The sequence below is a fragment of the Orbicella faveolata genome, unplaced genomic scaffold (genome assembly GCF_042242905.1).
Source record: "Orbicella faveolata isolate gen_17 unplaced genomic scaffold, um_ofav_v1 contig_34, whole genome shotgun sequence".
NCBI lineage: Eukaryota > Metazoa > Cnidaria > Anthozoa > Scleractinia > Merulinidae > Orbicella > Orbicella faveolata.
This window is the reverse complement of record NW_028301563.1, coordinates 27,624,660-27,649,451: the sequence shown is the minus strand read 5'-3', so window position 1 is coordinate 27,649,451 and position 24,792 is coordinate 27,624,660. Positions and strand designations below refer to the sequence as shown.

The 24,792-nt window shown below is 38.0% G+C and overlaps 1 protein-coding gene and 1 long non-coding RNA gene across 4 annotated transcripts in view; both read left to right on the top strand.

Moving 5' to 3' along the window:
* The window catches only part of LOC110055440 (protein argonaute-2-like), a 36,010-nt gene extending 32,155 nt beyond the window's left edge, over positions 1-3,855 (top strand). For all 3 annotated transcript variants that reach the window (XM_089270642.1, XM_089270641.1, XM_089270643.1), the window contains 4 exons: positions 66-419; positions 1,108-1,896; positions 2,837-3,036; positions 3,135-3,855. In XM_089270642.1, coding sequence (XP_089126768.1) covers positions 66-419; positions 1,108-1,896; positions 2,837-3,036; positions 3,135-3,228 — 1,437 coding nt within the window. In that variant the 3' untranslated portion in view covers positions 3,229-3,855. The remainder of the gene's footprint in view (positions 1-65; positions 420-1,107; positions 1,897-2,836; positions 3,037-3,134) is intronic.
* A 4,321-nt stretch (positions 3,856-8,176) lies between these two features.
* On the top strand, positions 8,177-17,500 carry LOC110055366 (uncharacterized). Its single transcript, XR_016201171.1, has 3 exons — positions 8,177-8,258; positions 9,040-9,114; positions 16,438-17,500. It is a non-coding gene; the product is annotated as an uncharacterized LOC110055366 (long non-coding RNA).
* The last annotated feature ends 7,292 nt before the right edge of the window (positions 17,501-24,792 follow it).

Genomic DNA, 24,792 nt, shown 5'->3' with positions numbered 1-24,792 from the left:
ACGAAATACGTTTATGATATATAAAGTTAAGGTAATTAATGTCAATGTTTACCGTTCCAACCTAGGCCCGAGAAATGATACAGACCAGTAAGAAGTATTTAAAGGAAGAGTTCCAGACTTCTGTTAGCCCATTAATGGTCAGGGTAGATGGCCGTGTACTGCCAGCACCTAAAATCAAGCTTGGACCACAAGATCAAGCTTTGGTTCCACGGGATGGTTCGTGGGACCTACTTAACAACTCATTTCATGAGGGAGCCCAGATTGAAACCTGGGCTTTAGCTTGTTTTGTTCCTTCCCATTTGTGTGGTGAAGATGATCTGAGAAAGTTTGGTCAGCAAATGGCGTCTGTGTCTTGTGGAGAGGGAATGAAGATGACAGAGGAGCCAGCTGTAATGACATACGCGAAGGCCGACAGTGATGTGAGCTGTTCCCTTCCTTCCTTCCTTCCTTCCTCCCTTCCTTCCTTCCTTCTTTTCTAACTGACTGTCTGTCTGTCTGACTGACTCACTGCGTGTCTGACTGACTCACTGACTGACTGACAGACAGTTAAACGGACGGACGGACGAACAGACGGACTAGCCGTGAGATTAGCAAAAAGGCTCTCGCACATTTCAAAGTGGGATATAGCAGTGAATGCACATGTCGACAAAATATAGAACATTCTCGCATTATTTCACTCCAAGAAACAAAGGTTGACTGGGATGAACACACTGTACTCATTCCGCGAAGATATGTTTGGCTTTATAATTTTGTTGCTGCTGGTATAATATACGTATGTTGCCTTCCGCATGGTAATAAACGAGATACGGGTCCGCGATCCATACAATCATTTCTAAAAGTGCTTGTTTTAGTTGTTTTCCTTTAGCATTCCTTCTGGAGGGGAATGACTCTGTTTGTACAAGTTCTATTATTGTGTTCTAGTTACAGAAAGTTATTCTCCTGAAATAATCTTCTCGAGACATTTATTGAATAACTTCAGAACATCCGAGGGACTTTTTTATATTACCTACCAGCTGGTTTAATTCTTAGACTAAACTTAATTTGATATGTGGTTTTAAACCATATTGAAAGGAGAGGAGACAATTAATTTGCTCTTATTTTTGTCAGGTTGAAAATCTGTTCTGTAAGTGGGTAGTAGAGATCCCAGATCTTCAGCTCATCATGGTTGTCCTGCCAGAAAGAAGTAAGCGTCTTTATCCTGAGATCAAACGAGTCGGTGACATCGTTCTTGGTATTCCAACTCAATGTGTTCTGTCGAAGTATGTGCAACAAGCGAAACCTGACCTCTGCGCCAACATCGCCTTGAAAATAAATGCAAAGCTGGGTGGAATCAATCATGTTATTGATCTGGCAGACAAGTCACCCGTATTCAGAGAACCTGTCATCATTTTTGGTGCTGATGTAACACACATTTTCCCCTCTAATAAGATTCCGTCCATCGCTGCTGTTGTTGCCAGTATGGATACAAATGCAGCTAAATACCGCGCACAAGTTCGAGCGCAGAGTCACTACATATCAGGAGGTTTCCGGGATATAATCAACGATCTGGCTGCTATGGTGAAAGAGCTTCTTATCGAGTTCTACAAAGCCAACAGGACACTAAAGCCGTCCAAAATCGTTTTTTACCGAAATGGAGTCAGCAAGGGTCGGTTTGACCAAGTACTAGTTCATGAAGTGCGTGCTGTTCAGGAGGCCTGTATGATGCTGGAAAAGGAATATCGCCCAGGAATCACTTTTGTTGTGGTTCAGAAGCGGCATCATACAAGACTATTCTGTGAAGACAAACGAGATGCCTCGGGCGCAGATGAGAATGTACCCCCAGGCACCACTGTTGACAGTGGTATAACACACCCATATGAGTTTGACTTCTATCTGTGCAGCCACTTTGGAATCCAGGTAATTTGATGTCATTTAACTTTCGCGAGGGTCTTTTTTTTTGGAAGTGTGACTTAGTGAGAAACTCCAGTTTGCTTCACAGTGGATTGTACTAAACGAGTTACTCCCTTTATGTTTTCTTATTGTAAAATAGGGTATTGCAATTTAACCATGAATTAACCAGTCTCCGGGTTTGTCTCTTTGCAAAGATCAGGATCACGATTTACGATTCAAGATCTCTCGGATCATGATACCGTGCGACTTGTTTGTAAGGAACCTTGACACTCTTTCCATTCATTCATTCATTCATTCATTCAATCAATCAATCAATCAATCAATCAATCAATCAATCAATCAATCAATCAATCAATTAATCAACTGAATCAATCAATCAATCAGTCAGTCAGTCAGTCAATCAATCAATCAATCAGTCATGATCAATCAATCAGACTTCATTTAAAGAGGGTAACACATAATAGTTTGTACAACTAATGAACCTGTGGCCCTCTGACGGTCTGCTTACTTGTTTGTTTGCCTACCTGATTTTGTCTGTCTGTACGTCTTTTTTGCAACTGCCTGCCTGCCTGTCTGTCTGCCTGCCTGTCTGCCTGTCTGTCTGTCTGTCTGTCTGTCTACTTTATTCACATCGCGCCTGCGTCTCTATTTAGCAGCAGTCGATCACTGAGTTCATTCCCTCCTTTTCTTGTCTTTGTTTATTTATTACCTTTTTGCTGAACAAGTCGCTTGCTGGTAAACATCTCGTTTTTTAAGCTTTCCAAACGCTCTTTAGTCCTACCGATTTCCCCAACACCTGCGCTCCAGGTTTCATTTTTGTTTAACGTTAGCTTTTATTAAATAACTAAACTAGGTTGTAAGGTTCAACTGTAAGGCGTTAATGTTGTCACTCTCGCCTTAGATATTAACACTTATTTGACCGAGAAGGTGACTGGTTTCTCATCAGGGAACAAGCCGACCTACACACTATCACGTTTTGTACGACGATAACGCCTTCACAGCAGACGGTCTTCAACAGCTCACTTATCAGCTCTGTCACCTGTATGCACGGTGCAATCGTAGTGTCTCCATGCCAGCCCCTGCCTATTATGCACATTTGGTGGCGTTCCGAGCTAGACACCACGTGACCAATGGTGAAAATGAAAGGTGGGTCTTCAGTGGCAAGATTTTGTCAAATTTTCTAGGTACCTTATCGCGACCTATTTTTTTCCTCCTTTTAAGTGTTGTCATGTTTAACTTTTTAGCGGCAGTGGCATCAAGGACGTGGTAGATTTGGAGAAGTCTTCAAGAGCCATTCAAGTAAACTACAGAATGAAAGGAGCGATGTATTTTACGTAAAGACTTAGCTGGATAACACTGTGTATATATGTAACTTGAAATACCACGTATAAAGAAAGGATGAAAAATGCAATGTAGTGTAATTGACGGGTAACCAGACATTACTGAAAATGTCTCCATAGAGTCATGTAGGACTATTTATATGAAGACAAAATCCTGATTCTTAATTAGCTTGTTGCCTTGGCTTTTAAACAGCAGTGGATTTGAGCTTCTACTTCGTCTACCGTACGAAAAAAAAGACTAGATACATGTACAGTTCTGCACCGAAATACAATGAATGACTCACAAACATGTTCTCATTTGTGTACAGTACCCGAAGAAGGAGCCGGGATTTTTTATAAATGCTGTTGCATTTTGTTAGACTTAGCATTGCCTTAGTTGGAAACCGAATCGTAACATAACTGTATTCAGGTGTAAGTACGGACATAAGTTGTACAGTGTTATTTGCTATTTTCACTATGGCCGATTTTGTATTCTGTACGAGTAGTGTAAGTACCGTAATGTAAGTAATGTAACGTGTAGAGTATTCCAGGTAAGTATCTTAATGTACGTAATGTAAATATGGCATTGTAAGTAGTGTTCTTTGTGTGGCATTAATAAAATAAAATAAAAAAGGTCGAGCCTCCATTAACGGCCACCTCTGTACAACGGCCACTTTTTTGTCCCGGTGGACGGTTGGGCTCGATTACCAGCTGCTGTTCGGGAAAGAAGCTCGCGCTCCGGACTCGATAATGCGGCGGCAATCGCGCCTAGCGAACGGTGCGAACCCTCACTTTCATTTTAACCTCTCTACAGCGGCCATCTCTTCACAACGGCACCGTCGCTTAAGTGCGTCCCAACTGCCAAAATAACTTCTGGACAACGGTCAGTTATTCAACGTCTGACGAACGGTGTACTGATACAAGAACCCATTTTCAGTTCTGTAGAAGTTCACAAAACTTGGTTTCTGTTTTATTGATAAATTCTGATTGTGATACGCAAAAAAAAAAAACACAAACAAACAAAGCAAAACAGGTATACTACAACCCCACCTCTCCAAAACGCTCCGCAACCGCTCTACAACGGGCACTTTCCTCTGTCCAGGTGGCCATTGTAGAGAGGTTCAAATTGTAGTAAGTTAATATGTAAATTCACTTTTCTCCTAAGTTAAAGTTATCATAAAGAGGACAAATGTCAATAGTACTTTTAAGTTGAGAATATTATATTTAGAGAGCTAAGGATTTTAGGTGGATATTATGTAGTGTGATTTAGTTTTGACCTGCCGCTTCGCCAGAGAAATTTGTTTTTTCTCGGATTAGCTTCTAGTGCGTAGAACGAACATCAGAAGGATCAGTGTACATTGATAAATTAGGTAAAATAAATAGGAATTTAGTGGCACATCCCACGGAGAAGCTCTTCGTCCAATGTTTCCGGATTAAAAAACCTTCGGAGCAAGGTGAGAACCAGCAACAAATTCAACCCACTTATGACGCCGGGTCCAGGCCACTTTGGTGGAAAGCGAGCGCTTTCTCCACTGCGCCATAGAGTGTTTTGCCATCCAGTACAACGGTAACGAGTACAACGGCTGTGTACGCGTATGTTTTAACTCGGCTATGTTCTTTTCTTTGCCGTTCTTCACAAAACAACTACTTGAACGTGGAATGACCGCATTCAACGCATTCTAAAGAACGTGAAATTCGACGGCCAATTTTTGAAATTTGTTTTTGGAATTTCGACGCTGCCTTACATGCTCTGTTTGGGATATCGTTGACAGCGATAGACTAACTAAATGAATCTAAATCCTTGAAGATTCGTAGGATGAGTAAAAGTCGTTTTGTATTTTATTAAGAAATAAAATGATGACAATCGCGGGGACTAATCGAGGTTGTCCTTGGAGTTGTCGTTGTTGCTAAAACTCCCTTTTGCCGTGTGGGTGGACAGCGTCTATCCTCAATTTCAACCAGCTGTTTGCTCGGTAATGCTTAGTTTTAATGCTTAGTAGCTCGTTTCCTTTACACTCGATTGGCTGTTTTGTTTTCTGCCGCTCAAATTCGCATGGTGCAACTAACGGGAAAAACAAGGGAACACAACCTGATACACAGTTTCCTCATTGAAGACGCAAGTTATTGATACAGAATTCGAGAATTGGGTCTAGACTAATAGAGTGTTTTCTCTGTCACTCAATAAAAAATAAAATCAAAAATCATTCAGTGGATAACGTCAAGAAATTGTGATATCCTAGAAGATAAATAAAGAAGACAGTTCTCCAAGTTTAAGTTGTGCGTGGTGTCCCAAAGTTGAGATATTCATCGAAATGTTCTGCGCAAGCATGGAGCCACCATGTTGGTGTTCTGTGGGACACCGGAAATAGTGTTAACATCTGGAACTTACTTTGGCTATCTAGGACACTGATTAACTGCACTGAACAAACAAACATTTAAATAAGCACTTTTCCAAATACTTGAACGTCTTAAATGGCTAAAAATCACGAGATAAATACATATTTTTCAACAAACGCGATCGTAGCTTTATGTCACGCACCGCCATGACTTTGAAATTCAAAATGCGCTGGTTTCCAAACGAGCGACGCCATTGAGCTGGAAAGTTGTAAACAGATATAAAATTAGTTCCTCTTACGCCTAATAAGGTTAAACACTTTGGTGGCTCTTTAGTTTTGTATTTAAGAATTTGATGACGTCACGTGAAAGGCCAAAGGAGGAATATCCCACAATACCCATCGATCGTCCAACTTGAGAAAAATTTCGCCTGTGGTGGGTTGGAGTTAAAAGGATACTCCAGATATTTGACTCTGATGGTTAACTTCTTGGTAAGTAAATGAGCTGTTTTATCTCATTATATGAAGACTGTATTAACTGTAATCTGGTTGCTTTTTCTCAATTCTAATATTCACAGAAGAGATTTGAGTATAGGAATTGAGAAGCCGCCATGTGCATATAGCTTGCCGTTAGTTATTGATTTGATTCAAGCAAATTTAGTTTTAGCTCGGGCATATTTTATGAACCAGTGTCTGGTTATGTTTCTAATATCGCTCGCTGTGATAATTTGCTGGACAAAGTTTCTAAGTTTGTTCGAGAAGCTGTAAACCAGCGGGTAATTTTTGCAAATGGCAAATTTGAAAACCAGTGTACGTGTAACAAGTTATGTTTTCACAAATGTATTGTCCATAACCCCGTATCTACGCATTGCTTACTATTTAGCGACTCACGTTATAACATTTCCGTCGAAAATTTTAAAACTTTACCCATTAGTAATGAACATGTAAAAAAACCTTTGTTACTGCGCTTGTCAATTATGTTATGCACCAGTCAAAAAAAAAAAAAAAAAAAACCGACCTCCCCCCCCCCCCCTACCCCGGGATATAGGTGGGGAATGGTTTTCAACAGCGTGCAAAAAGCGACAAATGCCCCACTATGTGGAGAAATATTTGCAGGAAATAAGAGAAAATGCCCCACCCCCTGGGGCAATTGAAGATGTTCCTGATGATAAGAACTAAAGGAACATAACTATAACTAAAGGAACAGAACCACATGCACACATAGAAATAGAAAACCATGAAACTCTTTTTTCATGGTCAACATGGTTAACGGCATGGATTGCAGGCATGTACGCCCTATGACAATGACATCGCACGACATGGTCATACTCCAGCTTGAACTATTTACCAAGCTAAATCATGCAGTCTTGCTTTACAGCATTCATGTACATTTTTGATATTGGATATCCATGTTGTGGTCAATTAACACCTGTCTAAGCAAGGTATCTACTGACCAGTATCACATGACCATATGGTGGGCTCAGGGTTAGAGCTCATTGAGATCACATGATTTTTTAAAGTTTACCACTGGCCAAGTAATGGTTTTGGATTGGATTGCGGGCTTATGTCAGGTTAACTTGTAATCAGAGCCAGGTTGTAAGATTATGTGGAGGATGTGGATGCATGTTAGCAAATTATGCGGATCTACATCACTGCATCCTGTCAGATGCCCTGGTTATTTTAACCATCAAATCAAATAAATCCAATGAATTGAAGTACAAAATACAGTATGACTCAGTTCAGTGTGCTTTTATTCATAAGTTCTGTATTTGGTATGTACATTGTAAACCATGTCTGCAGAACTGCAAGGAGTGTTACCATAATTTATAATATTTTTGTGAGTGTAACTTCCTGGTTTAAGTAATTATTAAACACTGTCTATTTATTAGTTGGTTGAGCAACTGTTATTTCATGGTCTACATAAAAAAAAATGACATGGCTAACCATTATGTTATTTCATGGTGTGCATAAAACAAGAAATATGGTTAACCATGTTATTTTATGGTCTACATTTAAATATTAAGGACATATGGTTACTCATTAATTCATCAATGGTCTACAGTGTACATCAAACAAAGGACATGGTTTGCCATGCTATTCCATGATGTACCATATGCACAGTTATTTGATGTTTCAACTGCAATAATACCCTCCAGAATGTGTCAGCGAATTCAAATTTATGTGTTACTGCTACCAATGTTTGACTATGGTCAACCCTGTTCTTTGAACATGGTCAACCATGATTGGCCGTCTTCCTTTTCACAATCAATTTGACCATGGTCGCCCATGCTCAGCCTTGTGCCATTTAACATTCATGGTTCACCATGGTAAAAGTGTGGCTTTCCATGATTGCTGTCAATGAACAACCATGTTCAAGCTTTGGTCCTGGTGCTGGGGTAGCATGTAAACTCTGAAGTTTAATTGCATTTTTGCAACAACACCAAACTCAGCCCACATATGGCACCAGGTGGGAATTGCACCCACGCCACATTGGTGGAAGGCGAGTGCTCTCACCAGTGTGCCATCCCTGCTCCCTGCAGGAGGCACAGTTTAAAGGCACAGTATAGGGCATACATGTACAGTAGGTCACATGGCAAGACTTTGCACTAATGTTACAATACACTTAATTTGCAGTTTAACCTTCTTCCCTGTTATTGATATCAAACAGAACACAGCAGCAGATCAAAGCCGTCACGTACCCGTGCCGTGGGCCATGGTAATAAAAACAATATTAATAATCATATATAAATGTATGAAAACATGGGAAAACAAAAGTGCATGATGTGCATGTAGTCCCCCTTGCAACAATTGTGGAGTCATTATGCAGTGCTTCTCCAAGTACTCGCCCTTATAGACACTACATGTAGAGATATTCTAGATGCACTGTATGTGAAATTTGTGAGAAGAATATGAAGTATTTTTCCAAATGGTACAGCCCTTGGTGTGGCCATCTTGCTTGCATAGACTACCTAAAGGAGCTCAGTCATGGTATTTTGAGTTATTTTGGTCAAATACAAAATTACCTTCAAATGGCCAGTAGGAAACCTGAAAATTACAGTTTAATAAGATAGAAAAACACCAAAGAGATAATGATAAACCATAAAGGAACAAGGATGGCTAAGGATGGAGAAGATTAACACGGATTACAAATGACAAATTTAAAAAATCGAGGCTAAACTTTTCAATAGACGCAAGCCCTGACTGAGCTCCTTTAATGTACACTGCTCATGAGAGTTAGTGAATTATTTCAAAATGATCATTTGCATGGAACAGTCTATGTACACTGTAGTGCATTAGCTTTAAACGGATGAGACATGAATTCCCCAGAGAAACCTTCTAAATCTGAAAATAATAGGCAATAACATTATCACAACCTGGCATTTCTAACTCTCCAGGATTACCAGAAGCAAGTTAGGCAAATAATTTTGTTGGGAAAAAAATTTTTTTAGTGTACATACTAAAATATAATAATTATGATGTCACTGTTCCTTCCACAGAAGAGGAAGTGTACATCATTGCAACTTGATAAAGGCTGTTTTCCATCGTGGAAACAATCTAGCAGTAATTGTCTGGTAGGTTCAATTTTTCTAATAATTAGATTCTTCTTGCATGCACGATTTTAAGTAAACAGCACATGTTTTTTGTCCCGTCCACACTACACTGGAAAATTTGTAAATGACCTTTTCTCTCTGAAAACGCATCAAATGTTATTTGCCTAAAGGCAACTTGTAATCATTCAGGGGCACCCAACGACCGTTTTCTCTCGAATGCTGTTAGACGCTGTTTTAGGCTATCTGGAGTACTTTTAAATCTCTGTAGGTTAATTTTAGGTTGCACTAAAAAAATGTTATCTGTTCGGATATTCTAGGGGAACTTGAGTATTCTCGAATTTATTAGGGCTTTTTTGTCCATTTCCCAAAAACCTTAGGTCTTATCGCCTTTCCGAAAATGATAGCTGACCTTTCTTCGGTACCCAAAACGACATTTTCAACAGTCCGAAAACAACAGACATTAAATTTCTCATATCACGAAAGTTCGAGATGCCAATTCTCTCAAGAAAATCAGAGGGGATTAAAGGCCTTCCGAACAGATAATTTACCGAAACCATCCGTTGGGTGCCCCTGATCATTTGTGGCAGAAATGATCAAATACACCCTTAAGTGGAGGATTAAATTTTCACCATCGTCATCTAGTCATCATTTTCTAAAAGCTCTCTTTTCAAATTTTTTTCTGTCTACATTCAAATGAGAAGATGTGTTTTCAAATTCTTCCAGTAGGTAGTGCATTTTGAAAAGCTCCATTTTTGGTTGACAGTTTCTCTGGATTAGTAGGCCTGAACATAGCAATAAAATTTTGAAATTTCTTTGGCATGGTGTGGGCAGGGCCTTGGAATATAATAGTACTTTTTAAGTGCAAAGAGTGCACAAATGCAGCAAGTGATCAGGCCAACAACAATCATGTGATCAGTATTTTGAAATAGCAGAATAACATCAACAGCCATTATACTCTAATCACCCTGAAACGATTATAAAATATTTTGTAACTAATCTTAATAAACACAAACACAGCATCAGGGGCATGGGCATCTCGTTTACTGATGCAGGATACAGCGAGCGTTTCATCATCATAAAGAAAATACAGCAGTGAATAAACAGAAAAATTAAAAAGCAAAGTTGAAAGAGATGCCTTCGAGTGGCTCTTGCATAACTTACAAATTCTTAAATAGCCTACTAGCCCCTCAGGGATTCACGCCTAAAATACTTCTACAGTTAACACGAACCATACATAGTGAACATACTCCAGTGTAATTAGCGAAACGTTACAAAATATATTTATACTGTAATCACCCTGAAACGATTATAAAATATTTTGTAACTAATCTTAATAAACACAAACACAGCATCAGGGGCGGGCATCTCGTTTATTGATGCCCGCTTTCGAAAATAAAGAAAGAGAACAAAGGAATCTAAGTGTGCAAACTTCTAGTCACTGAAAGTAAAGATTCTAACCTATCGTAATGTAGCCGTGGCTAGCCGTCCTTGGCTCGATCAGTCTTCTATCTGCCGTGACATAAAAAGTGTAGATTGCTGATGCCTGCTCCTTAGCGGCCCCTGTTCTTAAGCTATGTAGATTAAACAAGTGTATAAGATATCCTAGTTCCGCAAACGCATGCCAAGTCTAAAACTTTATTTGTAATACGAATTTTTTGAGAGCAAAATATGCTACATCTCCGAAGAAAATAAATTCATAAAATCAAAACTAAAAATCTCATATAATAAACATCTGTTTTGCTCTTACATATATAAATCTTGACAACTGCATCGCAAAAACTAACGTTACAGCCACGAAGGCTAGCTAACTCGTTGCCGCGGAGAAAAGCCGACTAGGCAGTCACGCAAATTGCAGCTAAGCGAAGATTAGCAGGATTAGCCTTGGCGCCCGCAAACCTATTATATATCCTCAAGATCATCTCGGGAGTAACAGCGCCCCCCTTTTTATGGAAACAGGTTTTGCAAGCTGAATTTTAGCCGCCTCGAGAACATTTCTATCACAAGTCAAATCACAAGTCGGAAAGCCATACCGATGGTGTGCCCAATTTATGCCATAACAGGCAGAACCAAGTGTGGAGTAGAGGGAACTTTGCTGCAGCAAAATACTCCAAATAAGGAGCAAAAGAGGTCAGCAAAAGACGTCTCATCAGACGGCAAACAAGCGACTTCCTCAAAGCGCGAAGACCATTCTCTAAATGTTTGAGAGTCACTTGAGTAACGCTCTGTTGTTGAAGGGGCCTTTGCTTTACAGGCACGCAAGGTAAGACCTTCCGCTGACTTGCGAAGTCGTCTAGATCTCTTGAGTGGGCAACCTTTGAAGTAAACACACATCCACTTTGTAGACTTGAAAGATAACAAAAGAAATGTGAGAACAATTAGAAAAAAAAAAAATGCAACAACACGCAGATCAGAACATAAGGAAGGCCCAGAGGCCTAAATCTTGCATTCAGCACGCTATATACTGGCAGTCCTGCACAAAAATGGCATGGCTCAACGGCCTAAAACAGTATAATCACCTAAGATCAACACGTGATAAACGGGCAGTCCCGCACAAAAATGACATGGCCCAAAGGTCTAAAACAGTGCAATCACCTAAGATCAACACATGATAAACGGGCAGTCCCGCACAAAGATGACATGGCCCAACGGCCTGAAACAGTGCAATCACCTAAGATCAACACATGATAAACAGGCAGTCCCGCACAAAGGTGACATGACCCAACGGCCTAAAACAGCGTAATCGTGACCGCGCGGCATGACTTCTCCATAGACAGGTTCTACTGGACACTGGACTGTACAGCGCCGACAAGCAACTAAAATTCTCCGAGTCAAAAGGGAACTGTTATTTGCCCCATGGAGCTAAACATCTTTACCGTTCTCAACAAAGAGAAAATCAATAACAAAAGATCTGAAACTCCACCTACGATCCACCAAAAACGCCAAAAGGGAGCTGAAAGGCCAATAAAGAGTAACCAGTTCTATTGACAAAAACATATGTGGCGGATGACATTTTTAACTAACGAAACAGGTGGCACCAGCCAACAGCTTTCTCCTACCCAACTAAATGCTAGAGAATCTTCGAAAAGAAACTGGGAAAAACTTGAATTTTTTTTTTTAACTGGGAAAGTAATCAATTGAACAGGGACCCCGATAAGAGGTTACTTCATGAAAATAGCTATCTTTAACTGACCAGTCATCAATCGACGATCTTGCGTAAGTAATCAGCTTTCGCGTTAAATGAACGAGGTATCAACTCAGCCTCGATTTTGATATTACTTTCTTTGGCGGTATCAAATATATCACCGGCGAGTTGAAGCGAACACAGTTTCATACTACCAGAATCGACGATCAAAGGTACAGATTGGTTGTCAGTAAACCACTTAACAGAGCACCCTGAAAGAAGATGTGCAAACTTTTCAAAGCAAAACAAACACAGGGGAGTTCTCTCCACGTGGTACTCGATCTGGTATTCGTCTACATAGAATCTCAGTTTTTGTGCGAAAACAGGCAATGTTGCCAATGGCAATAAAAGCAGCCAATCCGATAGCGCTAACATCCGAGCATACAATACAAGATAGTCTGCGAACAACGTCTGCAAAACACTGGAATTGAGATACGAAACATTATTCTTCCAGAACTCCAACTGTATGGAAACTGACAACGGGTTAACAACAGCAGGAGCACACGCGCACTCGACCACTGAACCTGTGGCCAGAAGATCAGAAATAGCCTGATCGAAAAATCACTATACTGGACTGGATGGCTGAGCGATTATTAGAAAACTGAGCTGAGGGTGGACTGTAAATAAAGAGAATCTAATACCCATCAAAAATAGTATCGCGAATAAAGCAAGAAGCACCTATATGATTTTAAAAATCTACATTAACCATAAGGATGCCTTTAACTTAAATATAATACGTTCTGTCCTGATAATCAGTCTTTTATTCATTCGTAAAGTCATCAGGGCTGGTACAATTGTTAACCCTCGAACTAACAGCCCCATCGTGGCACAAGGGGGATGAAAACCCCTCCTTGGGTTTTCGTTCCATTAAGGTACAGGAAGCCCTGAGCTTGCTCTATAAAATAATGACATATTTTTTGGCTGTGACGTCGCATGACGTCATTTGACCCACCATCTTGGATATTACTATTTTCTTAAAAAGTCAAAAAATAATCTAGAATGCTTATGAAGCCAGAATGCTTATGAAATGTACAATTTAGTGAAATTCAGCAAAATGATGAACAAAGCTGGAAAAGAAAAATACAGAAGTACGTCGAAAAAGTTGATTTTTGTCCAAACCTACACGAAGTTTGCGGTTGCCATGACAAAGTCAAAAGTAATGGACACAACTGACATAACCAAAATTTACGCGAACGATGAATGAACAGCTACGGAAATTTTTCAGCCCCTTAGAGTAAATTGTCTTTTCAAGACTTCCAAAAAACCTTGAATCACATGGTTCAACAAAATTATCAATAAGTTCAACTGGGTTAAAGTCTCCCAATCATTTGATTAAACTGAAAAAATATATATATACTCATATTATCCCATTCTCTTCAATGCAGCTTGGTATTTGCCATAAGTATGTATTTTTACTGCTTGGAGGGGCTGCAGCGGCTCCTCTAAAACGGCTTGGGCAGGAAGATGGATTTGCTCAGTGGCTTCTTTGGCCGCATCTGAAACTCTTGTCTGCTAGTTGAGGCTGACGTCCACGAAAGGACTGCATGCGAAAAAAAAACAGAAAGGCTGATTAGAAGAAAAATAATTGACAATGGACAGGCCATGAGTGGATGGAGCTTCACTGGATGTAGAGCGGGTAGCTGTAGAGTTGGCCAGCTAGACGCATTTTTCCGCTTTTTCTCCCGGATCTTAGCTAGCGTTCGTATTTCGGCTGATCAGAGCTTTTTCTCTTCCTCTGAATCTTCGGCGAGTTCGTCGATTCGTACTTGCACTGCTGCCCAAACAGCGGGGTTCTTGTCCGCGGAACGAAATAACTTGGCTTCTGAAAGGTTTCCTTTTGAGATGGTCTTGCTGGTCCCGTCTGTTGCATCCAGCAGAGAGTTGGTGAAGTCGTACTGTACTTTAGAGGTAAAAGAACTCGAAGCCTTGGATACCGTTTTTAGCCTCTACAGTTGAGACTGAGTGGCGGCTTGTTTCTCGTCGAGATCGCGTTTGAATGCAGCGAACTTCTGATCAAAGTTAACGTCCAAAAGACGAAGAAACAATGTTCGTGAAGCAGTCTCATGAAAAGGATCTCCCTCAGTGAAGGATTGCGCGATCGAAGCGGGAACGCTCGCTCTTTCAGTATCCGACGACATAACAGCAAAAGCAAAGTTGAAAGAGATGCCTTCGAGTGGCTCTTGCATAACTTACAAATTCTTAAATAGCCTACTAGCCCCTTAGGGATTCACACCTAAAATACTTCTACAGTTAACACGAACCATACATAGTGAACATACTCCAGTGTAATTAGCGAAACGTTACAAAATATATTTATTCATTTTCAAGATTATGATGTCATAGAATGATTGATTGAAACTTTTTATAAACTTATACTTGACCAACACTGCAAATTTGCGGAAGAAAACGGAGAAGTAGATCTTTCTGACAGTAAAATGAATAATGGCTTACTTTAGCCATTTAGCAATAATGAAGAAAAATGGCCTTACATGTACATGTAGCTACATTAAAGAATAGTTGACAAACATTTGTCACATCAGTATATTTCCAGTAGATGAAGTACAACTCATGAAAGTTCTATATTCCAGACTTTAATATATTTTCCACACTTTGGAAAAACATCAATGGAGTGGCGTCCACCCTAGCCTCTTGTACAGAGTTTCTTTTGCCTTATCACACACCCCTCCCCAAGAATTTCTGCTGAAATGAATGGAAGATCCCTTTCCTTTAGTTTGTTAAGATGATTGCATGGATATTACTACATGTATAATGGAGATTAGCGCAACCTCATAGTGTAAGAAAATGCCAGTCATAACTGCAACAGTACCATTACCAGGGTAACCACTTAGAATTGATAACATGCAAGACTTAATCCTGTAATTTGCAAGAATGATCAAACTCTAATTTCACCATACATTATCAACACATTATGAAGCAAACAGGTGAAAAGAATAAAGAAAATCATCAGCTAAGTGATATTTCTGGATGTACCACTAAATTCTCAGAACAGACAGTAAAAGAACTGTATGGCTATCAGTAAGAAGATTTAACATTTTGAACTTGGGACTGAAAGAGTTAAAAAGTAGAACAAAGCATTCAGTGCAGTATAGATTCATGTGTCGTCATGATTTCCCTTATACAATTAACAATATGATTCAAAACGTGCAATATTGTAAAATCACAAGGATGTCATAATACATAGAAAACAGTTAGCGTAGACCGATGTAAAGCCACTGAGCATCAAAGTTGTTGTAAGAATCAAACTGGCTGCAAGAGTACTATTTATCAAGAGTACTATTTATTCAAGAAAGGCGTAAAGTCGCTGAAAAATAATATTTAAAAAACCTTATTAAAATTGATCAGTTAAAAAGCTATACATACATTGTATTAAATTGGCAGGAAATTGAAAAACTATGAATTGCCTCTCGTTTCAAAATTGGTTCCTCCTTGAGGTGAAAATAAATTCAAACCACACCCATAGACAAATTGTAGTTCTCCCACGGAGGCCATATGTGTTTTGAGGCTTTTGTGTTTTAAGTTTTGCTTTCTCGTTACTATTTAGTTCGTCATTCTGTCATGCTCTTGAATGCACTTTTCTGAAAGAAATAAGCCAAAAAAAGCAAAATTCCTAGCACACAAAATTGAAGTTTTAAGCAATTCTAAAAAGTCTTGGTTGAAAACAAAGTACAATTAGTCGCTTTTTAACTGGGAAGAAAATAAGAGTAAGTATACGTTTTACTTTGACTGAGAATGTCTAAATTTTCAGTTTTTCTCCACATGGAAATTTTACATTTAAAGTCCAACTTATTCACTGATGGATAGGTTGACCTCTTTGTGTTGCTTTGTACTACAGGCCTCAATTGGATTTACACAAAGACTAACTTTTTTAAGGAAAGTTATACTTCTCCTTGTTCTTTACACCAAGACGATTTTTAATTAGCCTTAATGTTTTACAAACATGCCTAAAGTCCGCTAGCCGTCAGTAGGAACTTTGCTTACTTTTGGCTGTCTTGTGCGTTACCTCGGTCGTTGAGCTACATTACCTTGGTCGTCTCGACTAACGCTATCCTCCATCACAACGTTTCCCTTTTAACAAAAGTTGATATTCTTTTGGGAGATTACATTTACTGTATTGATTATCGTTATTCTTTATTTTGATACAGGCTGCTGTAAGTGATGCTTAACACGTTTCTGCCTAAAGTCAGGACTGACTGGGAGACAGGACTTACACCCGGTTGAACCACGAAAGTCATTCATCGAAGATTTAGTTAGAGGTAGAATACAGAACTTAATAAGACGTTGCTTAAAGATTATTTTTAAAAAATCGAAGCTAGAAATTTCTGTTCTGTTCAAAAGGTCAATTAGTTTCATAAGTCAATCAGCATCTTTTTTACCATCTTGAGTCGTCTGGGAAGCGACAAATTTTCGAGCAGTATTTATAAAACGTAGACGGCAAGACTGATCCGTGCGGTAGTGAGAGAAGGGCGCAAAAGGTTAAAGCAAGAAGATATGGACTAGTGCAAAGTAGAAGCTATAATTTTGTAACAAAGGTTTGCCAAGTTTCTACGAGCTTGAGTACTTGAGTCAGTGTTTGTTACAAAGTTATAGTTTGTACTTTGTACCAGTCCAACTTTTTGCTTTCATTTTTTTCGTCTTCTTTTTCACTGCGGTACGGATCATTATTGTCGTATAGGGCTAGAAATATCTTTTCTGCCATGATGACTTGTCTGAGAGTTCAAAATTTCACAAAACATTTATTTTCAAATCACTTTTGAATTTATCTGTGATATCAAGAAATTTCCAGGCCAGTGTTATGTCAATTTTTTTGCTGAAAGTTGTTTCCTTGTTAACATCGGTTTGACCGTGTTAAATTTTCCCGCGAAAAGACTTACGAGCGCTTCAAATACGCATGCGTCAATTTTTTAAAAAAAATATATCAGAGTTCCTTCTCTCTTCATGCACTCCTTTCGAAAATTTTCAATTTTCCCGCCAAAAAACTTATAAAAATACGGGCGCTCAAAATACGCATGCGCCGTTTTATATTTTAAATTTTTCCACTTAGCAGTCTACAAAATTGTCAACAATAAAATTTATTTCTCATGTGTTGTGTCTGCTCTACTTGATATTGTTTACATTGTAATTATTACTGGTCAGTTAAAATGATATATAAGAAGTCATTAAACAGTTTTATTATCAATAATAAAATATTTCAATAAACACAGACAATTGTGTAGCGTAAAAATCACTTTTGTTTGCCTCAAGTGCTCTCTAATTATAAGTTAATTAGTTAATGGAAATCGATTAAATTATAAAAAGGTGGCAAGGAAAAAATGTTCCCTTATATGCTAAGACTTTTGGCGGGAAAATTTGCAAAAATTTGCACAGCGTTTCCCCTGACAACATTCTGGACAAAAAATTCAGAATGGCTACCCTTATAATTTTCCCGCCAAAAATCATTTGAACATCACCTCGTGCAAAAAAATTAAAGTAAAACGCCCATTTGTTCCTTACTCGTGAAAATAAAATCCGAAAAAGATCTTTTAACCTCGTTGCTTTTTTTTAAATCAAATTTTGAACCAAGCAATTCTTTTCCGGAACATTTTGCTTTTTGAAATTCTTTTGCATGAGATACTGTCTCGGATAAAAACCTTTTTCAACGATTCTCGTTTGTACCACAGGAAAATTGAATAAAAAACTTTACCCGTCCTAAACAATCTCTAACTACAGTTATGAAGTTTTGGGAAGTACAGACAATTTCAATTGTTGTTTTAGCCACAATCGACATTGGTTTACGATCCTGAATAAAGAACTAAGAAATTTACCTGACGAAAACTATCTTTAACAACGGTTAATGAAGCTTTGGAGTAGTACAAACAATTTGAACTGTTGTTTTAGTCACAAGAGCTCAGAAATACATTTGCTCGTGATCTTGAAAAAAAAAATTTTAAGAAATTTACTTGGCCTAAACAGTGTGCAACAACAGTTATGAAGTTTTGGAGAAGTACAGACAATCTTGAATAAAATGTTTTTAAAAGACATTTATCCGTGCTAAATTTGTAGCAACAGTTATGAAGTTGTGGAGTAGTACAAACAATTTAAACTGTTGTCTTAGCCACAAGAGCTCGGACAAATACGACATTTGTTTGTGATCTTACTCTTAGCTGATTTCAGGTTTGTTTGAATTTCGACTAGAGCCTCGGCAATTCATAAATCAGCTCAATGTAATTTAAAATCGCATTTGTTTTGATTCATATCAACGCTATGTCCTGTGGTACAACGATTTCCGGCAGTAAAAGATTTCATCCACTTAATTAAAATTATTTTTCAAAACCCAACTTATCATAAAACTCAAGTGCCTGGTCAAAGTAAGTAAAGCAAGTTTGATTCCACCCTTACAAAACTCAAACTTTTTATCAAAATTAATAAAGTGAAATAAAGGTTATACGGACCACAACAAACACAACGAAATGAAGGCGAAACAAAGCATAGCTATGAAAACGATTGAAATTAATAATGAAGATAATCAAGGCAATTGTGAAGCCAAATTAATCATTACAGGTTTTTATTTTCAATTTATCGTTTTGTTGGCATAGAATAACAAAGCCGGGAATACAAAAAAACAGTAAGACTTGATTTGCAAACGAAATTGAAACGGAACTTTTTTAAAAAAAACACAAAACCAGATCGAAATAATTTCTAAGTTCTTTATATTCGTTATATATAGCACAAGAAAGCAATAATAATTTAAAATTATGAAAATAATCAAGACAATTGTGAAGTCGAACAAATCATTACAGCTTTCAACGTTGTCGTTTTGTTGACAAAGAACAGATGGGGGAAAATAATCAAAACAAGCTTTCCGTAAGAATGTTGATTTGCAAACGAAATAAAACAGAAATTTTAAAAATTTCTAAATTTGGCTACATGTGTAGCACGATGAAAGTGTCGTAATTTAAGATCATGAAGATAAACTCGATAATTGTGAAGTAGTAATTTGAAGTATTATTCCTTATTTGTAAATAATTTTAATATTTTTTTTTGTTGTTGTTGTGTCCCCAATTAGTTGTGAAAACTAAATACATTGGCACATTAATAAAGCTTCTACTTACTTTTACTTATTTAACCTTTTTGCCTTCGACCGGATTTGAAAAGCGAACGAGCGAGTTTCGTTTAATAATTTTTGACCTGTACAGTTAGAAAACTGAAAATCGTAACTAAATTTGGACATGAAACCAGACAATTATACAACTGACTTAATAATTGCAGGTTGTTTCTGCTTTCAAAAATCTTAAAATAATTAAAGTTATCGTCACAGACATTATTTCAGTTTGTGTGAATACTTTGCTTTGTTTGTGCGATTTTGTGGTCGGTATAACTCGAAACTGAAAATACGGACGCAATCTAGACGAGCCAAGCATTCAGGGTTTTATAACAAGCACCCATCGTGTGATAAGAGAATACAGGTATCTATGAACAGCACGTGCGTTGTTAAACGAAGTTGTTTTTATCAATAAATGGTTAGAGCCCTGGAGTGTAAGTAGTTCGTATAGTGTCTGAATCGTCCAGTTAAGGGTAGTTCTTAAAATTAAAGACGACACAGGTTTCGAGGTCAAGTGACAATGGGTTCGTGGAATTGTTTGATACGTGTCGTCATCGTATTTGTCGACTGTTAAGTTCAACACTCACGTAATGTTTGTAAACAGTAATTAAATCGTACACGAGTAGTAAATTACAATGAAAACCCGCGTATAAGAACCTAGAATTTTCGAGGTCAGGTTGAACAGGTTTTTACATTTTAGGGCAGTTTTTCATAAGTCAGGCTGATTTAGGTTCCTAATAGGTTCTTATTTTTCAGCGGAACACCAATACATTTATTTTATTTTATTTCATAAGATATTTAGATTTTGAATTGTCTGTAATGCACTGTAGCATTATGGAAAACACTTCTACTGAGTATCCAAAAAAATGCATACACAATAACTTTTTGTCAGAAGTTTCCCATACAATCTAAATCCAGAATTTAGACCGTTAAAATTGGAATTTTCTTTTTTTGTTTTTTGTATAAGAACCTAGTTTTCTTTGCCAGGCTGAACAGGTTCATATATTTATGGCATTTAAATGTCAAATTTCTTAAATCACTAGGTTCTTATATGTGGCTTTTTACTGTATCAGTTCTGTTCTAAGTCAACTGAGTTCGTTCGTTGGTTTTGTTGAGCTCGAGAATAGCTCGTTTGTAACGTGACGGTGCTTGTTCTAATTATAAGTTAGCGAGGTCAGTCGCTTCTGTAACCAGTTCCAAGGTTTGTTATTAGATGGTATTCAGCAAAGTCATCACAGATGTGGTATAATTAGGAGAAATCCGTTCTTTATATCGAAAAAAAACCCTTATTCTCTCGTCAACGGCAGTTACACAGTTGATGGAGCAACTGAATTGCTACTGTAGCGAGCTATTAAGCACCGACTGTTTTGCAGACATAACGCTAAATAATCAAATGAACTATAATCAGTTAATCAATTTTTGATGTTAATAATTTCTGACCGAGATGAAATAACGTAAATTGTAATCATGAACAGCGCTAATTAAAAAAAAAATTAAAGGGATCGCTATCAAGTTTGAAATAATGTCCGATTAAGGTCTGCAAAAACGTCGGCAAATGGTGGCTGACATTATCACAGTGTAATTTAAAAATCAAAGTACTTTGTTTCATCTCTCAGTCTGCACTTAAGCTCATTTTTATCCAATCAAAACAATCTATATCCGATTTGAATTAAGAACAAAAAGCAATAGTTCATACCCTGACAAATTAGGTAGTTTCTTTCATCCCATAGTCTATAATAAGGAATTTTTTGGCCGATCCAGAGAATCGGTGTACGATTTGATGAACTAAGGGTTATGCTCCACTAACAAATTAAAGCAAATTCTTCCATTCCACTGTCCTAAGTAAGGTCATATTTTTTTTTATCCGGTCTAGATCTAGACAATCAGTGTGCTTTTATTCCCTGGCAAACTTAGACATTGTTCAGTCACCATTTGTACTAACTAATCTTGAAAATTAAAAAACCTCTTATCTTTGAAGAATTTCCTCCTTAATCGTCGATACCAGTTTGTCCACCTCTCCAGCTTTGTTGTTCCTCTTTCAGTCCTCTATGCTAAAGTCAGCTTTCTTGAGTTCCTGAAAACAGAAATGAAAAAATCTAGATTTGCAAATCCTTAATGCCAAAAGTAGTGCATCGTTAAGAGCTTCCACAGACTATAACACACAACAAATTAATACTGGAGAGGCTACGAGACTGGCAAATAACAGTTTGAAGGGCAAAATTTGACAATTTGGTCATGGTACTATAACGAACATTCCAAAAGCAAGGAAACTAAACAAAGGAACGGAAAAATATGGCAAAGCAATTAGGAGAAGTTACTCTAAAACATAAAGCTACATCTACAAGCTTTTGGTCTGGGTTTTTGACATTTAGTGTTCGTTTTTGCCTTTAAAAAAAGTAAAGACCCTGAATTATTCGTGTCTATCATAACCAAACCTCGTTTGATTCGGGTGTGTCAGACGACTAAACTGTCCGAAATTCAGGCTTATTTTTGTAGGGCATTAATTTTTGTTACAGTGCCATTAAAATTGCATGGCCGCCCTTGAAATATTGCAAGCCGAAGACGGAATTGAAGATACCGACCGCTTTGCTGTCCTGTTTCAAGATGAAGCGACGCTCAAAGCGACGAACGAGACCACGTGTTTACTCACTCGGGTAACAGTTTGGCATTCGTGTGACTCTCCGAGCAAAATTAAGGGAATGTTTTCTAAAAAGGTGTTTACATTCAGCTGGATAAGAGTGAGGACTTCTTTCCAAGCGTTAAGTCCTTCCAGCATCAAGCATCTTCTTCCTTCGGGAGTAAAAGTAGTCCTCACACGAACGTCAGTCTTCGCTCATCAACGAACAGTTTGAAATGTGCAAAATTCTAAGATTGCAATGAATATGTATTAGAAACTCAAAGCAATAGCTCACAAACACACCGCATATCCCACGAGGAATTTGCTTTCACGCTTTTTCTGCCAGCGAATCATCAACCACGAGAAATTAAAAGAAGACTTCGTGCGCTGTAAGAACTTGGAAGGAGCATTCCCTCTTGTTTTTGAATACTGTGTTTTTATATTGTTCTCTACAAGTGCTCTTTTTATTATTATTTTCTGCTCGTTTCGGAAGAATCAGTAAATAAAAATTTCAAAATTCATCTTTTAATTTATAAAAGTGATTTGTCTAAGCTTGAATCAAAGTGAGTTCTGAAAAATTAAAGCGGGAGTTAAGATGATCTGAAAAGACCGCTATCGAAAGCATAAAACTTCAAAAGCAAAATGTACTGGTGCAAACTTTTAATTGAGCGTTTTTCTAGAACGCAAGGCTAGAGTATGCAAAAGAGATATTCCAGTTTCGTAGGAGATGCTAGCTAGTGATCACGAAAATCAAATGATCCCGTGGAAAAAAAAAAAAAGAATCAAAAATTGAGAATGACATATGGAGTTTGATCTTCGGATCAGCTTTTCTTGGTTATAGCTTCAAACGAAAGAAATTAAATTTATTCATTTTACGTTTCCTTAACTAGTTCTTCAGATAAATCAATTGTGCAAATCGCATATACAATCGAGATAAGCAGACCAAAAAATAATTATGTTTTAAGCGTATATCGATATCAATTTAAGCGGTGAGAACTTTGTAGGGGTAATCAAATTGCGACGAGTGAAATTAGGAAATTATTTTACGCCCGTTTTGTGCAAATTCTAATAATCGCCCGAGCCTTTAGGGGAGGGAAATAATAAGAATTTTGACAAAACGCGAGTGAAATTATTTCTTGATTTCACGAGTATACCATTCGATGACCTCGTGATACCATAGGTGACAAAATTACGCTTATAATTGTGGATGTTTGACTTGTTTATTGTATCGACAAATTTCGCGCCAAACTTTGCCTTGGCAATTTTGTAATTTTACATACGAAATTATAAATTAGTGCTAAAACCTCGCGCCAAAATTGAGGAGTAATTTGTCAGTCATTATACTACATAAATACTTAAATGCGAGCGATTTTTTTACCCAGATATCATCTCACGGCGTGAGATGATGCAATCTTGATTTTAAATTGGAAGACGCACTCTTATTTCAGCCTCTCTCTAGCCCAGTCTCTACAACGGCAACGGCGTGCGTCCCAACTGCCAAGACTACCTTTTGACAACGACCATTGAATCAACGACTTAAGAACGGTGTAAACAGAACCCTATTTTTCTTTTTTGATCCGTACATAGCGTCGTTAGTCTCTATTTCTGTTTGGCTTCGCTTTTATTAATATATTTTGATTGTGTAACATATTGATATGCTACAATTCAATGAGCATATTTTTTAATAAGGATATTTTTAAGAAATACATAATTTAAGTAGATAGACATCTTGTTAAATGTCACATCACGGGCCCTACATCCCCATAACGTCCACCTCTCCGGAACGGTCACCCAAGATAGCCGTTGTGGGCAGCTAAGACTGTATTAAGTTCTTCTTAAGGCGTTTATCTTTAAAATTGTTGGTTACACAGTATATGAAGTTAGTACATGTTATGGACTACAAATTTTGAAGAAATTATTTAATTTGGCATCCGGTCTGATATGTTCCCACGAAAAACCACGTGCGTACTTCCGGAAATCTAAAAAAATATATATTTTATTTAGGGCCTGTTTACAAGGAGAGAGGGTTACCCTAGCAAGCGGATTAATTTAGCATGCGGGTACCCTAGAACTGACACATTTCCTCTTTTTTCTTCGTCGTGTACACAAGGCAGCTAGGTTTACCCGGGTAGGCGGGTTACCCTATCTGCGTGTTAGGGTTACCCTGGCAGGCTGGTTAACATTTTCCCTTATAAACACTCCAGGTAGAGTTAACCCGCCTACCCGGGGTTAACTTTCTATTTGTTTCCAGACCCTTGAGTGGTAACCGCGCATTAAGTTGTCCCGGGTTGCAAGGTTACCCTACCTGTGAAATTTTGCTTGTAAACCCGGCCTATCTTTTGCCCTCCATTAGGGTTAACCCGCTTGCTAGAGTAACCCTCCTTCCTTGTAACCAGACCCTTAGTATACCACACAAAAGAAAAGTGCTTTTTACGCGTTCTGATTGGTTATTTCTCTGAGGTGATTAGAAAAGTACTGTTCGCTTCCGAGCAACTGAAGAGCGAAAGACTGGCTTATTGTCAGAAATAAAGCTCTGATGCGAGCAAAGAAAAACAATCTGCTGGAAAAATCTAATCGAGCGAGAGGAAGCCTTGTTTGTTTGTTTGTTCATCCTGTGTGAGAGAAATTAACGGAACTCAGGCACTGGGAAATAATTTGCTTTATAATTTGACTTGCAGATTTCAAAGGTCTTGTAAAATACTCAAAACATTTAACAGCATTATGGTAAAGTAGTAATGACTGCAAATCACAATAGAATTAACAGTTGCAACATAATGGCCGATGAGAACTTGAGGTAGACAC